At 39.6% G+C, this 18905-nt stretch overlaps 1 protein-coding gene across 1 annotated transcript in view; it reads right to left on the bottom strand.

Moving 5' to 3' along the window:
- Window positions 1–18905, bottom strand: part of TOP1 (DNA topoisomerase I) — a 96989-nt gene that overhangs the window by 29496 nt on the left and 48588 nt on the right. Inside the window, exons 8-11 of the mRNA XM_086702812.1 lie at window positions 15830–15925; window positions 14698–14773; window positions 11165–11271; window positions 3177–3292 (exon numbers count right to left, since the gene is read on the bottom strand). Of these exons, the coding sequence (XP_086558938.1) occupies window positions 3177–3292; window positions 11165–11271; window positions 14698–14773; window positions 15830–15925 (395 nt within the window). The remainder of the gene's footprint in view (window positions 1–3176; window positions 3293–11164; window positions 11272–14697; window positions 14774–15829; window positions 15926–18905) is intronic.

The raw sequence follows: 18905 nt of genomic DNA, 5'->3' as shown, positions 1-18905 counted from the left end.
GATGATTGCTCTGGAACACAGGCATTATGAAGTTGCCTCTTTCAGGGAAACAGACTCATCCAGAGCACAAGGGATGACTGGGATTCTTGGTAGCATGCACGTTAGCAAAAGCTGTTCTAAAGGAATCCTGATGTTATACAATGAAAAATGCTAACTGTAACGTAAATCTGAATGAGGCCTACGGGCTTTGTGTACCTTAATTAGATAATAAAGCAATAAGGGGACGTACTTGGGAGTTTAATCTACTTTTAGAATAGAGTATCTTTAACCGTACTCTTAGGGACAATTTCCATTTTTTCTTGAACATCCAACTTTACAACACCATCTGGAACTAATCCACGGCATAATAATTTGACTATACCTAAAATGCGGTTAAATACCATCCCACTGTCTTGCTATTACATAGCTACTAAAATTCACCAAGGATTTTCACTTTCATTATAGAAAACTAAATCTTAACCAGAAATCCATTCATTTCAAAACTCAGAAGATAACTCATTTCATGATGGCTGGGAAATCATCATCCCTAATTGCGGGATATAGGGAATCATGGCACAAAACTGAAATCGTCAGGGTAGACAGAACTTGTGTGGAATCCGCAACTCGAAAGGCCAACAGGTGGCACCACATTCCCCATTCAAATCTCCTCCCCCTCCCCCCAACCTCCTGCCTTTGAAAGAAGTCATTTTCGGGACGACAGGGTTATTAGCTTTCAAGGCTTTCCGGCACTTCTTCAGCTCTCCCCAACTCAGGTCTGAACTAGAGTTGCCAGTAAAGCTGTAACATGTTTCTTTTTCTTTTTTAATGTTTATTTATTTTTGAGAGAGAGACAAAGCATGAGCAGGGGAGGAGCAGAGAGAGACAGAGGGAGGGAGACACAGAATCCAAAGCAGGCTCCAGGCTCCAAGCTGTCAACACAGAGCCCGATGCGGGGCTCGAACCCACAAACCACGAGATCACGCCCTGAGCTGAAGTCAGATACTTAACCGACTGAGCCACGCAGGCACCCTGTAATGTTTCTGATATAAAGGAAAATTTAAGTCACTAAATTTAAGTCACTATAAATTTAAGTCACTATATTCAAGTCACTAAAAATAAAATAAATGAAATAAAATAAACGGCAAGAAAAGAATGTAAACTGTTCTTAGGTCTGTTTGACATAAACCAGTATCAATAAATATTTGAAAAACAAAAAAATGGAGACTCTTTGGGCAATTTTACTGAATTCTGTACCAACAGAGGAAGGAATTTTGATGCCTCCTATTTTAGATGAGCTGTCAAAAGAGGAAATGACAGCTCCCCAGCAGCAGAGTGGTGGGAAGAGGACTAGAAGTTTCCTGGCAATGGGAGCACTTTGTGGAAAAGCCTGAGCTCCAGGAAGAAGAAACTGCTGAGTCAGAGCTGAAAACTGGAGGTTCTCAAGAGAGACACAAATCACTGCTTCAGCAAGCGGGTGCCCTGCCTCCCTGGCAGTTCCAAAGGAGTCTGAGACCTCTTTTCCCTAGAGAGCAGGCAGGACTTACAGTATCAATTTGGACCAATAATTCAAATACAACATCCTAACTTACTGGACAATGCGAATTTACGTAATCAAAGGGAAGAAATACCGGTGAGAAACCCAACTGAGAAAATGATACAGCTGGAGCTCCTATAATGGAGCACTGGCCAAGAATGAAGGAAAGGACCACAGTGACCAGTGATGACTGGTTCAGGCCTTGGCTTCCCATCTTGAAAAAGAGAAACCCAGAGACTAGAGAATCTAGCTTTCCTTCAAATCATTTTGAACCTCAAAATGGGGCTTTACTAGTTGAGCTTTCTAAAGCTCTTGGTAAGTCCAGACATGAGCTACAAAATACATGGCCTTTTAGGATTGTCTTCTTCCAAGATTCTAGGCTCTTTTTCCTCACTGGAGTTTGGCTTTGGAGTTATATTTAAGTAACCAACTATGAGGGCTAATAGAACTGTGTCCTGTGTGCTCTGGTCGACACAAGTCAGAATGTTTATATGATGCAAGTAATTGTCATTCAGGCTATAGGGTCCTGGTAGACTGCAAATACTGTGCAATCAGAGCGTGGTCAATATTGTCCATTGCTGCTGGGTCTTGGTGTCTAACACAGGCACACTGGATAAAAAATGAATTCCAGCTTGCCAAGCTTGACACGTCCCCCACTTGCAAGACCCAGTATAAACTACTACCTTTATCTATAAATATCTGTGGCCCTAAGGCCATTACTGGCGGACAAAGAGATGTACGAGAATTTTCCTGAGTGTGTTCACCACTAATGCCCTTAGGCAGTTTTCCTGCCCAGTATTTCTCAAGGTTTGGTCAGCAGACCCCTTGGTTCAGAACCACCCAATACTATTCCACATCTATTAAATGAGTCCAGATCCACCTAGCAAATCTTAAGCATGTAAGGGTCTGGGGGAAAATGCTCTACCCATTAATGGATAGAACTCTTGGAATGAGGGAGATCAGTTGAACATTCCCATCTGCACAGTGCTACACTGCAAAGAGGAAGAATGTCAAAGGTACTCTTCAATTCTTCAGCCCAAGGACAGAAACACCAATGGTAGTTAATGGACAACTCTGAGTGTTCTGAGAGAAGCGCGTAGGCAGGGCAGTTCTTTACAGCAGCCTATGAAATCTGACTGCACATATAGTAAAGGCATATTGTTGTGCTATGTACAGAGTGATTGACACCGACCAGCCCTACCTAGAGGCTGATGGCTGACTAATCTTCAACTGAATACTAGTACTATTTCTCATGATGAGCAGCTTATCAGCTTGCATTACATTGCTAAGGTAAAATACTACCATTCAAGTAAGGCTTTTCTAATAAATCTTGCAAAGAGTGGCTTCTCAGAAATGAAGTTCAGATAAAAACATTTAACTGGGGGACCAAGTGCTGTAAGCTATGTGGAGGGAACTTTTGGGGACCATGTAATTAAAACATTAACAGTCCCTTTTTCTCAAGGCAGTTCCTTCATCACCAAATGAGCCTTTAAGAGGTAAGTAAACACCTGATGACCATTCCCCCAAACCACACAATGACAATAAAACAAAATGAAATAAACAAAAAGGATTATATAGCACAAGATCCCTCCACGTTTTCTATTCGTAAGTAGAAGCAGGCTCTTTTCTTGGCCAACAATTAGACAACCTTGGAATAACTCACCATCATAGTAAAACTTGACATTCTCTGGAAGAGGCTCATATGGTGGAGCAAAAACAGGGCCTTTATGTTCTAGGAATTTCCACTTGATGCCTTCAGGGTAGCGTTCCTCTTCCCACCTTTAAAAGATAAAGTATAACACCGTTCAGTGATCACCTAGTATACAAAGTGTCATTTTTAAATGCCCAAAGAATTTATCGTTCAATTGGTTGATGCTCTAAAATAACTCTGGGCGCCACATTCAAGACCTGGATCAAAAGAACCAGTATTCTTCACCTTCAAAAAGCCAACACTCACAATAAATAAAATGGAATACTCAAGTGAACACAGGAAAATACAGTTCAACAGTTCAGTTCTACGAGTGGATACAAGGGATCCCAACTCAAGGACCTTGGCAATAACTGGGAGATATGGAAATGGAAGAGTTGTTTTACCACCATGGTATACATGACAGAGGTAGATGCCAGGTGAAGATGTAGGGAAAAACAACCCTATAAGAAAGTGCAAGACGGAACAGAAGACTGGGAAATAACAGTTCAGTTGGGGTACTGAGTTTAAGGTACTCATAGGTTACCTAGAGCTATCTAGCAGACACTGGTAACTAACTGAATGTAAAGTTTAGTGCAAAGAGTTTTTTAAAAACCTTAAAAATGATCAGACATACAGAAAAAGACAAATACAAGGAACACCATATCCCCATCACTTGCGTTCAACAACTGCTAATATTATGCTAAGTTTCCTATTTTTTGCTGAACCATTTCAGCAATGTAAACTGCAGTATGATACCTCACCTCTAAATAGTTCACCTGTAAAAATAAAGATATTCTCTCACATAACTATGATACTATCACATCTAATAAAATTAGCTTCATTCTAATACCTAGACCATACTAAAAACTTCCCAATTATACTCAAAATGTATTTTATAGGCCAGGATCCAATTAAGGATCATGCACTGAAATTGGCTGATAGGTCTCAAAGTCTTTCTTTTTCTGAATTAGACCCTCTCACCATCATCACCATTTTGTTTAAGAGTCAGTTGTCTTACAGATAGAATATTTTATTATTACTTTTGGTTTTATTTTAGAGAGAGAGAAAGAGCGCCAATGGGGGAGAGGGATGGAGGGAGGGAGTGGGACAGTGCGGGGGGGGGGGGAGGAAGAGAGAGAGGGAAAGAGGGGGGGAGGCAGGGAGAGAGGGAGAGAACCTTAAGCAAGTTCCAGGCCAAGCACAGAGCCCAACACAAGGCTCAATCCCATGACCCTAGGATAATTACTTAAGCTGAAATCGAGGGTCAGATGCCTCAGAATAGGATATTTTAAAACTTCACAAATTTTAATCTTCACTATTTCTACTTTAAAATTAAAAAGCTCCAAAGTTCTACAGAATACTCCTAAAGGCTAACTATGCATATTATTTATCATCTTCCAACTACAATATTTTTTCCAACTCCAATATTTTATTTTTTATAATTTTTAAAAAATGTTTATATATTTTTGAGAGAGTGAGAGAGCACAAGAGGGGTAGGAGCAGAGTCAGGGAGACACAGATTCCGAAGCAAGCTCCAGGCTCTGCTTGAACGCGCAACTGCCAAGATCGTGACCTGAGCCAAAATTGAACACTTAACCGACTGAGCCACCCAGGCGCCCCTTATTTTTTTTTTAAGTATTTGTTTATCTTGAGATAGCAAGCGCACCCACAAGCCAGTGAAGGGCAGGGTGTGGGAATCCCAAGCAGGCTCCGTGCCCAGCACAGAGCCTGCTGTGGTGCTCGATCTCACAACTGTGAGACCATCCTGAGCTGAAATTGAGAGTCAGATGCTCAACTGACTGAGCCACCCAGGTGCCCCTAACTCCAATATTTTAAACGAAGTTCAGAAACATCAAATAAAAATTACACATACCAAATTACTGTAAAAAGAGCATCACTATAAAACCAAAGTCAACGGAGATGATCAAATGATTTTTGACAAGCGTACCAAGACCATTCAACGGAGTAAGTAGGTTTTTCAACAAATGCGCTGGGAAAACTAGACATTCACATGCAAAAGAATGAAATTGGGTCCTTACCTTACACTATATGCAAAAATAAGCTCAAAATGGATCAGAGACACAAACATACAGGCTAAAATTATAAAACTCGTAGAAGAAAACAGAAGGGCAAAAGCTTCATGACTCTGCATTAAGCCATGATTTCTTAGCTAAGACAACAAAAGTACAGGCCACAAAAGAAAAAGACCAACTGGACTACAAAGTTAAAAACTGCACATCAAAGGACACAATCAACAGAGTGACAAGACAACCCACAAATGAGAGAAAATAATTTGCAAAGCATTATTATCTGATAAAGGATTAATATCCAAAATAAAGAACTACAACATAAAAACAACAAACAATCCAATTAGAAAATAGGCAAAGGAGGGGCGCCTGGGTGGCTCAGTCGGTTAGGCATCCGACTTCAGCTCAGGTGATGATCTCACACTCCGTGAGTTCGAGCCCCACGTCGGGCTCTGTGCTGACAGCTCAGAGAGTGGAGCCTGCTTCCGATTCTGTGTCTCCCTCTCTCTCTGCCCCTCCCCTGCTCATGCTCTGTCTCTGTCTCAAAAATTAAAAAAAAAAAACGCTAAAAAAAGTTTTTTTTTAAATAGGCAAAGGACCTGAATACACACTTCTCCAAAGATATACAAATGGCCGGTGAGCATCTGAAAAAAAATGTTCCACATCACCAGTCATTAGGAAATATAAAAGAAAACTATGAGATTTCGCTCACACCTATTAGGATGACTATTATCAAAACATAAATAAACCAGAAAATAACAAGTGATGATGAGGATATGGAGAAATTAGAATCCTGTGCACCGCTGGTGAGAATGTAAACTGTGCAGCCACTGTAGAAAGCAGTATAGTGAATGAGTGCTTGAAAGTTAAACACAGAACTACCACATGGTCCAGCAATTCCACTCCTAGGAATATACCCAAAACAATTCAAAGCAGATATTTAAACAAATTCACAGCAACATTCCATTCCAACATTCGTAGCACCACTATGCACAACTGCCAAAAGGTGGAAACAATCTAAGGATCCATCAATAGATGAATGGATAATCGAAATGTGGTCTATACATACAATGAAATATTATTCAGCCTTGGGAAAGACGGAAAATCTGACACATGCCACAACACAGATGAACCTTGAAGACATTTTCTTAAGTGAAATAAGCCAGTCACAAAAGGCCATACATTGTATATTTCCACTTACATGAGGTTATGTAATCAAATTCAAAGAACAGAAAGCAGAAAGGTAGTTACCAGGAGCCAGGAGAAAGGGGAATGAGGGAGAGTTTCAGTTTTGTAAGATGAAAACAGTCCTGGAGATAGATGGGATGGTGCTAAGGGTTACACAACAACGTGAATGTACTTAGTACCACTTAACCGCACACTTAAATGGTTAATATGGCAAATTCTAGGTTTTTGTATTTTATAACTAAAAATTAAAAAAAAAAAAAAAACCTCAAAGATTTAACAGAATCTTAAATCTAGAAGGAGCACTGCATCAAAGATCCTCAATAACTAACCTACCACTTCCACATATGAAACTGGCAGAATCTCCCAACTAGACACTGGCACAGAAAGGCTTAGATGCAGGAACCCATCCAAATTCCAGAGTCTGTTACTCTCCAAATCATAAAAAAATCCACATGTACGTATATATGTATTATGTGTGTAGGCATGTATATGAAAGCAACTGCAAGACACCTATGTGCAGCACTGCCAGAGTGACAGTGAGGAGACTGAGGAACACCACGTTTTCCCTTATACTGGGACTCGGTTCCATTCTTCTCATCAACTCCAGTGGTGGTGGTTATTGTTTGGGGGGGAAGGGTTGGAGAAGAGAGGGAGGGAAAGAATCCCAAGCAGGCTCTGGGCTGACAGGGGAGCTGGATCCCACGAACCGTGAGATCAAGACCTGAGCCAAAACCAAGAGTGAGACACTTAACTGAGCCACCCAAGTACCCCAACTCTGGTGTTTTTTTTTTTTTAAGTTCATTTATTTATTTTGAGAAAGACAGAGACAGCATGAGCAGGGGAGGGGTAGGCAGAGAGTGAGGGAGAGAGAGAGAGAATCCCAAGCAGGCTCCACACTGCCAGCTGTGGAGCCTGACCTTAGCCTTGATCCCATAATCTGTGAGATCATGACCTGAGATGAAACCAAGAACCCAGAGTCAGACGCTTAACCAACTGAGCCACCCACGTGCCCTCCAGTGGTTTTTAAATTAAGACTCCAAACTGTTTTTATAATTCTTCCTATTCCAGCATGTTCATCCTGAGGACTCACAGTAACTTCTCTACCATTTAAGTAAAATAAGAGATTCAGTGAATCACTCAACACTAAACCTCAGTTTAAACAGAAAGAGACCATATCCTTCAACAGGCTGATATCATCGGATCAACAACTATTACTGTAAATATGAAAACAGTAGTATTGCCCTTTTAGGCCTACATCAATGGCTCACCAATAAAATTAAGGAAAACATGTACCTAGACACCAAAATGACTTCTTTATGGCAGACTTATGAATTCAAGGTAGGTATCAATGGATAGTAAAATATGCTTGAAAAGGGGAAGGTGGAAATGTGCTAGAAATGTATGTAAGACAGGAAGGTAAACATCCATGTGCTGTGTGAAATCAAGCTCCCTCACAGTTAAGAAGCACCTCACAGTACACTGTAAATGCGTGATTTTTAAAATTTCAGAAATAAAGCTCAGTTACTACAGCTTTCTTGAAGCTAATCTCTGGAATCAAGGACAGTTTCTCTGGTTTGAGGAGAGTATCAATTCATATTCCATAAATTTCATTATCTCTATTACTGATTATATTTCTGAGTCCTGGTCTTTCAACACTAATTCCTTACATTACAATCCTAAATCCTTACAGCATTTTGCCTTTGTTGAAAAAGACTGAAAACTCCATTTAAAGTCATACCTAATACAGCAAACAAACACCCCAGTTTCTAGGTCTTTTTGTGAAGAATCATCTGTTTAGAACAAACACGGGACTTCTGTTCCGACAGGTCAGTCCTGACAGAAAAGTGTGTTTAACTCAAGAACTGAAACTCCATACACCTACAAAGAGTAACCCTCAAAAACAGGGGGGCTCTTGGGTAAATAGGTCTTCACAGACAAGCCTGAGCATACCACAAGCACTTGTAACATGGTCTGTATGGGGGAAATGTGAAAAAATAAAACCCAGAGGGGATCTGAACCATTTTCCCCTCTCCACAATTACCAAAGTGAGGAAGATAAAGATCAAAGTTTTTCTGGTTTCTTTTCGGCAAGATTAACAAGTCTGCAGACTTTGCGGGGTGGGTAAGGGGGGGGGGGGGAGAAAAAAGTTCTTCATGTGTGCCTGGTGAAGTGTGTAACACTTTCAGTGGGATGCCAAGAGGAATAATAAAAATGAGAGCATCTTCCACTTAAGGTCCCTGACTATGCTGCCAGTGGCAGGCAGACACTGAGGACTAGAAAACTGACTTCAGAGTACAGTACGCAACCTACCATGAAAGGAAGAACGGGCAAGCTATCAGTTAAGAGGCCAATCATTTTTGTTCTCTACTTCTAAAAACTTACAGTGTGCCAACAAGCAATGTGCTTAAGAAAGCACAAAATTTAACAATGTATGAGGACAGCATGCATTGGAGGCTGTAGTAAAGACAGCTCACCCCCAAACCAACCATCTTCAGTGAAAGACTAAGCAGTCCCACTTAAGCCAAAATAAGAATATAAAAATCAAAGGTCATGGTCTCTCGGGATTAATGTGTGGCAACACTGATAAGGATTTCAACCACAGAAGCAAAACGAGACTATTACACTCTTCAAGGGTTATCTAATTCCACACATACAAGGCTGGACCAGGACAAGAGAATGTCTGCTTCAGGGCCCAATAAAAGCCAAGGCTCCACAGGAAGGGGGAAGACAGCAGGGCGCTAGTGATGACCAGGAAATAAACTTGTTCGTTCAGCAAACACTTAACTGATCACTACCTCACCATTCTCATGACTCCTAATAACAACCCCTAATTTACATAATCATTTCATTTTATCTTGCAACAGTCAACAGTCTATCTCTGAAAAACTCTGAAGAAAATAAAAACACATCCTTTTGTTTCCTGACTCTGGCCCAGGATTCCTTTGCTCTGTGACTTTCTGTTTCTAGACTTTCCTTTTAACCCCACATATGCTCAAACCAACTATGCCAATTACATAGCTGTGTTGAGCATTTCTGCCACTTTAGCTCTGCTCCTCTCAGTCACCTCCCTGGTGACTGATCCTTCCCTTTTCCTCAGACATGCTGGGTTGGGGAGATTACTGTTCCAAATTACAAAAGCCACAGAGGAAATGCATACTAGTGGGTCTAAAACTCTACACACCAAACTATGAATGGTAGTTACTTCAGAGTTGGAAAGGAAAAACGAGAATGGGAAAAAGAACTCATTTTTTTCTAACTTGTACACCTCTGGATCATTCAAATTTTTTTCAACACAACTACAAATCATATATAATTATACAGTAGTTAAAAAGTTGTAAGAGGGGCGCCTCTTGGGTGGCTCAGTCGGTTAAGCGTCCGACTTCGGCTCAGGTCATGATGTCACAGTTCGTGAGTTCGAGCCCCGCGTCGGGCTCTGTGCTGACAGCTCAGAGCCTGGAGCCTGCTTCACATTGTGTCTCCCTCTCTCTCTCTGCCCCTTCCCTGATCATGCTGTGTCTCTGTCTCAAAAATAAATAAACATTAAAAAAAAAAATTTTTTTTTTAAAAAGTTGTAAGAAATATCAGTATTAGGGGCACTTGGGTGGCTCAGTCAATTGGGCGTCCGACTCTTCGTTTTGGCTCAGGCCATGATCTCATGGTTCGTGGGATCAAGCACCACGTCGGGCTCCACACTGACAAGCATGGGGTCTGCTTAGGATTCTCTCTCTGCCCTTCCCCCCATTCATGCTCTCTCTCCCTCTCAAATAAATAGCTTAAAAAACATATCAGTATTAAAAATACTTGTTTATTTCAAAATTCTAAATAGCTAAATTTATTAAAAAATAAAATTTCCCAACCTAAGCACATTTCAGAAGTACCCTGTTACTACTATACTCCTCCCATAAAGACTAAATCTTCACTCCCATTGTCGATGACACTTGTTTTCTTAATTACAACCCTAGATATTTTGATACGCATTGTTTCCTAATCTGAAAGACATTAAACAAAAAGATGTATCATTGATTATTGTTCTTGGCATCTTTCTTTTCTCCTATCCTAAGATGTTTTACTGATCACTTTTCTAAGACTGTTCCTTTCATATTTATGTTAAAAGACCTTTTTTCATATTAAGAATCTCAGTCCTCTGCAAGTATTTTCCCATATGATTGTTTTTAATGCCATGAATTTGTCGGCCATATGCAACATTTTAATTTCGATAGACCAATTTTATAAATCTTTTCCTTATGGCTCTGGTTATATATCCTGCTTCAAAAGGTCTTCGTTATTCTACAATTATAAAATATTCATCCAGATTTTCTTGTGGAGTTTATTTTTTAAACCTATAAATAGGCAGTTTCCTGAACCTGATTTATAGAATAATCCATCTTTTCTCTATCATTTTAAATGCAACTTTCTTCATATGCCAATTCCTCTAACACACACACACACACACACACACTCTCTCTCTCTCTCTCTCTCTCTCTCTATTTCTCTCTCTACTTCTGTAGTTCATTCTGTTCCAGGGTGGGACCAAATTTTGACAACCAGTACGTTTGAAATGCAGTTAATGCTTTCACTAGGATGTTTGCTAGGACCTAGAAAACTTATTTCAGCATGTTATTCTGGAAAGATTTTAAGTACTTTCCTCCTCCTCCAAATATCAGGCTATTAAATTTTAATAACACTTTTGTTCAGTTAGGCCGTGGAACCCAAGAGTGGACACTGTAACCAGGGCTGCCATGTTACCATTTCCACTTCTGTTCCTCTTCTTTCTTCGGCTTCTTTTTCTTGCTATCTGGCTCAGGAACTTTTTTATCTTTATCTTTATTCTTGGGTTTTTTCAATTTACCATCCTACAAAGAAACATGGTGAGAAAGCACTTAAGTAAGTACCAATCACATTTTTAGAAGTAATTCTGAGGGGCCATTAGGAAGAAAAACTGGAACCACAGAATATTATAAGTGGAGAGGTTCTTAAATCCAATCCTCTCAATTTAATAAGTGAATGAAAATTTACTGGTCCTTTTCTCTAGAGCAGTATTTCCCAAAACTCCCTGACAAATGATTACCTAAGAAAGTAGTTAAAAACATTCACCATGCATGGAAGAGTCTAGGAAATTATACGTATGTTTTTTAGCCTCAGAGGAATGTTTGGGAGAACACTGTTAATAGAGAGTAATCCCAATGTATTACACTCACTTGTTTTTAAACCTCTCCCAACACCATCAAATAATGGGTATAGGCCTTGTATTAGAAACTTACTATACAATTTGAAAGGAAATTCCTGACGGAGTCTAGTGGGGGAATATTAACTATCACTGTTGCTTGCATATAGAGTCACGAAGCAGTAAACAAGTATTTGAGAGGTCCTAAAATGATCACCAATTTCTAGTACAGTAATGTATTTCTCTATGGCTCTTCTTTGAACTGTGACCCTAGATGAGCTGTCATTGTGGCACAAACATAAACAAATACAACTCAGTAACACAGGAGATTAATCTCAAAACACACACATCCAGTAAAAAGTATGTTATTCAACAGGTGGGGGTCCTGCTCCACAGGATCTAAACTCTTAAAGAATATTTTCCTTTGTCCTAACTATCCAAGATAACTTCTTACTCAGCAAGTTTTATGTAGCTCTGAAAGGTGGTTTTGAGTCCTCTTAAAATCAATTACAGAATGGCAGGGCTTGAATCAAGACCTTTATCGACAGTTTGACCTTTTCCAGTTATAATCAAGGAAAACTCCAAAACAGGGTTTGGTCACTTGTTCAAGGTCCTATATAGCTGCTATTACCAGAAAAATAATAGTGTGACTCATGGGAATGACTGGAATATATAAACATTCTAGGACTACATGACAGGATATAACTATCAGGATAAACTCAGGATTTTTTTAAAACTCTTTTTTTAATGTTCATTTATTTTTGAGAGAGGGAGAGACAGAGATACAAAGAGACAGAGCGTGAGCGGGGGAGGGGCAGAGACAGGGGAAGACACAGAATCTGAAGCAAGCTCCAGGCTCTGAGCTGTCAGCACAGACCCTGATGCAGGACTCAGACCCATGAACCGCGAGATCATGACCTGAGCTGGAGTCGGACATTTAACTAAGTCACCCAGGCGCCCCAAACTCAGGATTTTAAAGCAAATGATTTTTGGGGTAGAAGGAAGGGGAAGGACTATGATACCAAACTATTTTAAAATAGGAATGGAGAATATAAATGTATGTTTGGGAGGAGAAAGTACTAGAGGATCATATAATCCAGATAATGTTTACTATTTAGCCTGAAACACACCACAGGAAAGGGAAATGTTTTTCAGTTAAGACATTCTCCCTACAGCTTCTGAACACGCAAGCAGATGGTCCCATCAAGAAACCACTGGCTACACTGTATGTTTTCAAGCCTCAAAATGGGATAATCAGTCACTGAGAGACTTCCCAACAATTCCCAGAAATGAAAAAAAACCACAGCCAGTTAGTGAGGTTTCAGGACTGCTCCTGCCATCTAGGGTACTGGCCATAATAAGACTGTGTATTAACTCTAGGTCTTTCAGCCTGTGTGTTTTTTTTCCTCCCCTGTAGGGAGAGGGTTGCTGAAAAGGACAATAAAAAAATAAAGTTAAGCGTCCTTTTTTCCAAACGGTTTAAAGCAGTTATTATTACCTCCTTCTAAACTGTGAAAAAGGTATTATTTTACATTAGTGCAGCAAAGGCCTAAAGGCAGTACAGAAAGCATCGAAAAGCTAAAGTTGTGTGTATTTCTTTACCCACTAGTCTGTACTGATAATCTACACAAAAGTGGGGTGACTACCACAACCACTCAGCATTTCACTCTCGATTCCTTGAGAGGGTGCTCATAAGCTGACACTGCTAAGAACGGGCTAGCTGTCAGGAAAACCAGTTTCCTAACTTAGGACCTGATCATCTCTCTCTATGGCTCTCCTTCTCATTAATAATCTTAATGTGATTTCACTTCAGACTCTTCTCCCCTCCCGGGGAGTTAAAAGATCAGCAAAGACATGCAGGAGACAAGATAACATGGTAGCTAGTGTAATGGTTCTGGAATCAGAGTGCATGGGACTGAATCCTGGCTTTACTACTTAGTAGTAAGTAGGACTCAAGCAAATGATTCAGCTTCTCTATACCTCAGTCTCTGCATCTGTAAAATGGAGAGACGATAGTAGCAGTATTTACCTCTTAAAGGTGATTGTAAGGATGAAATGAAATCATTCATTTAAAGCACTAATAGTGTCTGACACACAGTAAGCATCTGTTATGTTTAATTTTAATTATTATAAATTTTACTACTACTATAATAGATTACACTCTTAAAACCCACTGCTCCTATTACTATCTTTACTGATCATACTCTGATGTGCTAGTGACTTAATACCTGTGAATCCATCTTGCCCATGACCATGGCTAACCACAAACACAGCATAAGAGCCAAGAACTCATTCAACCCCCTCTGAGAATGCAAGATGTTAAGACTCCTGTGATCTTCTAACATCTTTCACTTGAATTACTCTTTAGTATAAGAAATAGGAAGTGTCAAAAGAAGGGACCATATTATTTTAAATCTACTACAAGCATAAAACCAAACCCCTAGAAAAGTACTTGTGATGAGCTGAGATGTTAAGGAAGGTGATAAGCCAGGAGAAGAAGGGAGGAAGAGCATGTGTGTTCCAGACAGAGGGAACAGCATGTGCTACACAAAGCTGTGAAGCACAAAAGAATCCAGTGTGGAAAAGAAACAAAGGAATTCAGTGTGTCTGGAACAAGCTAAATTAGAGAAGAGGCACAAGATGAAGGGAGGTACCAGATGCAGGGGCCAGACCTGGAGGAGTTGTGGTAAAGAGCTTGGATTGCATCATATGTCCAAGCGGCACCCATTAAAGACCTTTAAACACGGAGAGTTACCCTAAGTAAGTGATGAGCAAGCTTTGTTAGATATGAGAGCACTAAAAAGCATTCTTAGGGAAAACTCTTCTGGGTTGTAAGCCAAAGTATGATTTCTTGTTAACACTTCCTCTGCAGGTATGAAGATGGTGTACTTTCTCCAAGAACATCAGCTAGCAGCAGAGCTATGGGCAGTCACCCACGAAGGCTAAGAAAGATCTTAAAACTTGCAGTGCCACAGCAACTGTTACACGTCTTTCTTAGCAGTTCCCCTACGAAAGACCAATAAATTCCTAAAATTCACCTGCCTTCAAAAGCTGTTTTATGGAAAACTCCCTATTCCAAACCCAAGCCTCCAAGGGCCACAGTCTCTTTACTAACCTCTTCTTCCTCCAGTTTTCGTTTCTTCTCTTTCTTGAGATCTTCTGTTTTAATTTTCTTAGGTTTATAATCAGCACTACAAAGGGGAACACGAATATGCAATTAACACAACTTTGACTCAGTAGTTCTCACCAACAGGATCAGGACCTCCAAACTCCTCTTGGAGGCTTCCAAAGCAGGCATGACTATTATTCTTGGCTGGGGACTGATTCCACAGTCAGAACAGGAATGGAGAAAGTCAAGAAGGCCTAACAAGGACTAACAGTTATAGTCCTACACAGAACAAAACATTTATATTATATACAGGCCTGGAAGAGATGGGGAATGGAGGGCTATCTACAGAAACAGACACCACTAGAAGATGAAAGTCTGGGGACCAAATGCCCAGCGCAACAACAGCTACCACAAAGTAATACCTACCTGGAAAGGGGAGGAAAGAAATACTATATGCATTCTAAGTGAATACAAATGAGTTCACTAAGTATTTTCCCTCCTCCCTTTCCACCCACTTTCTATCATAAATCTTTTATAGATTCCTGGAGTATAAGAAGCTATACAAGATTGAAATTATAATGAGTAGAACTTAACCTCACTGAATCTGAGAAAGAGGTACACACAAGCCTCAAATAATTATTTTAAGAGCAATTTTATTATCTCTATACACTGAAACTTCACTTAGAATGCATGGACAGGCACACACACACAAAAAAACAAACCCAAAAAAGAATGCATGGACAGGCACAGAACCTAGGAAAAATTGTTTTAACAGTGAAAACTTATCTGTGGTAGGAGATAATAAATTTAAAGTAACTTGAATAATTTAAATGTTCTTGATGAACTCTGTATTATTCGAAATTTGTACAATAAACAGGCATTACCTTTTTAAATATGAAAAAATAAAAAGATAAATATTTCTGCATTAAACATCAGTCAGGTACACTACTTATTTGCTTAGCAAAGCCTACATTTATAAATCAAAGATGACTAAGCTGCCCAGACCATTAATCACAAATTCCAAATGACTAAAGTCAATCAATGCCATTTTTCTGCAAACTGGAGAGACATATATCGCATTTACTGTTTAAACAAATCCTTTTTTGTTTCCAAAAATCAAGGAATAAGAAATACTCACTCATCCTCTTCTCGAGGTCTCTTTAATGGCTTTATATCCTCTTTAGGAGGAGCAAAATAGCCATCATCTTCAGGTTCATCTTTAATTCGTGGTGGACTGAAGAGGGAAAAAAGACTAGTTAATGAGACTGGGAATGTCTATAGTTTGTTAAGTACTGCAAAGTAGGGATAAATCATCTCACTGATAAGTAGTTAATACAAGGATAACAACATGTACTTGTACAAATTATAAAGGTTTTCACTTCCTTACACTTAATTCTCACTACTGTGAGAAGTAGAACAGTAGAAGTATCTACTGTGAAGTAGGCAGTATTGCCCGCCATTTTACAGGTGAACAGGCAATATCAAAATCTGGGATCAGGACTCCTTAATCTAAGTCAGTATTCTTTCCTACTGCATGTTCGCTGCCTTTGCCAGCATGACCCAAACCACAACATGAACATGTATCTAAACCCACCAATGATGCGAACTGATTATTCTAGTACCAAAAGCTAAATACAGCTTTTATAAGGAAGGGAATAAAAATTTATTTCTCGAACTTGTATCTTAAGATTCTAATGGAAAATAACCTTAGTTACATGGAAAAATAACTAAGCTCACATTACAACAAAAGAAGTGCATGTGCTATATGACAAGAAACTGCAGCTATTCCAAGCCAAATCTATTCATTGTTCAACTTCCTCCCAGAGTTTACTTACTTTATACACAGGAGAGTGCCTTGCCCTATTTTTGTTAAGACTTTTTGCCTTCTGAATACAAAAAGATGATTCTCTTAGACAACTATTTTGAACCAGAAAGAGGAACAAGTTAAAAAAAAAACAAAACAAAACACACACACACAAAACCATGGGACCAGCAATCACCAAACCTTGGGATGTTCCCTGGCCTGGCATAAGTCAGCAGAACCTCACAGTTCACAGACAGAAGCAACAACAAAGCTAACTCAGTAGAGGGAATGCCTCCCAACATGAAACCATCTGTTTCTAAGGGGTCCAAGAGATAAGCATCCAGAGTCAGCTGCCAAGAACACTCAAGATATTCACAGGGTTTCAATGCTACCACCCTCCAATTCCCCAACCATACTGGATCCACTTGCTTGTAACAGAATCTGAATGTTTAAAGAGATCAGTTTTTCTTCCTTACACCTGCACACTCCTCAAATGCCAATCTCTATAGCTGCTTCTCCTCACCACGGAAATTACTAACATAGTGTCAAGAGTCCAGTATCTCCAAACACTTTGCACCAGAAGGAAAGAAACATTGTCATTCACCCAACTAGTTAAGTAAATGCTAGATCCTAGTACTATCACAGGTGAAGTTAACAACATGTGGGAAGGGTTACTAGGCCTGAAGGAAGAACTTGTAAAACAATTTACTGTAAAACTGTGTTCCACCCAGTAAAGTATCTGGATTGGTCCACAAAAAAAACCTGCAAGCTAGCAAGCAGTCTGGCAAAGTGAATGGAAGGCTGCCTGGAAGGCTGTGTTCCTGATCTTCTAACATGGAATTTCTGAAACTGAATCCTGGACTACACACCAAGTCCAGAGAGTCTATTCGTATCTTAGTGTTAGTTTAATGAAAGTCCTAGGTGGTCTCTTGGCAGCAAATAGCTACCCTGTACTCACTGTGAGAAATCAGAACACCTAGGGAAGCTTTCAGCTCTAATGCTTCTTGACTTGTATTATTCTGCATTCCTAGAACAGTTACAAAATGTGCCTGAAGAGGGCACCTGTTTCTCCTAGTCAATGGACTCAGAGTACACAGCAGAATTTTCAAAACTGTTCTCAAACGAAACTGAAAGTTCGAAGTTCCAAGGAGGCAAAATTCCCCAACACTGTGCTCTAGTTAATATGCAAACCCTTCCACCAATTCTCAGAAAAACCATTCTGTCATTCAATGAAACAGATGAGAATATATGACCATAAACTTTTTATTTTTTGAAACCAGAGGGGACTTTCATGTTTTTTTTTTAGGGAGCTAAGGTTGATGAAGAGAATCAAAATGGCAAAAACAGTACAGGAAAACCAAACTCGAGAGTGCATTTTCCTCTTCTTCTTGAAAAGAAATCGTGTATCGCTACTCAAATCTACACCAATCCCTAAAACATATATCAAGTAAGCTTCTACAGATGAGCCTCAGAATACAGTAGTGCCCCCTTATCCACAGGGGATATATTCCAAGACCCTCAGTAGATGCCTCAAACCGCAGAGTACTGAACCCTATATATGCAATGTTTATTCCTATACATACATACTTGCAATAAAATTATAAGTTAGGCACAGCTAGAGATTAATAATAATAATGAAACAGAACAATTATAAAACACTTTAATAAAAATTATTTATGTGAATGTGGTCTCTTCCTCACTAAAAATATCTTACTGTACTATACTCATCCTTCTTGTGCTGATGTGAGATGATAAATGTTTATGTGATAGGATGAAGTGAGGTGAATGATGTCAGCACTGTGCATAGCATTAAGGCTACTACCGCCCTTTTGACGGTATGTCAGGAGGATCATCTACTTCCTGACCGTGGCTAAATGAAACCACAGAAAGCAAAACTGTGGATAAGGGGGGATTACTGTATTACTAAGGAGGAATTCAGAGTAGAGTTTTCTTCAAGAAATCCATAATTACTACTGACTGAATATGAAGTTTCTTTTTGGGGGTGATGAAAATGCTCTGAAATTAGAAAGTGGGGTAGGGGGAGGCTGTACAACCTTGTGAATACACTAAAAACCAATAAACTGTACACTTTTTTTTTAAGAAATTTTTTTAATGTTTATTTTTCAGAGGTGGGGAGGGGCAGCGAGAGAGGGAGACACAGAATCTGAAGCAGGCTCCAGGCTCGGTCAGCACAGAGCCCAATGCGGGGCACAAACCCACAAACTGTGAGATCATGACCTGAGCCAAAGTCAGACGCTTAATCAACTGAGCCACCCAGGCACCCAAACTGTACACCTTTAAAGGGTGAATTTTATGGTATGTAAATTATATCTGAATTTTTAGAAATTTCTTCCTGTCAATTTTCTCCACAGAAAATAGCCTTCTGGACAATGTGCTGGTCAGTTTCACT

This window comes from Puma concolor, chromosome A3, assembly GCF_028749965.1.
Source record: "Puma concolor isolate L17-30 chromosome A3, mPumCon1.1.hap2, whole genome shotgun sequence".
Classification (NCBI taxonomy): Eukaryota; Metazoa; Chordata; class Mammalia; order Carnivora; family Felidae; genus Puma; species Puma concolor.
The sequence above is the reverse complement of the archived record's forward strand: the minus strand, read 5'-3'. Positions and strand labels throughout refer to the sequence as shown.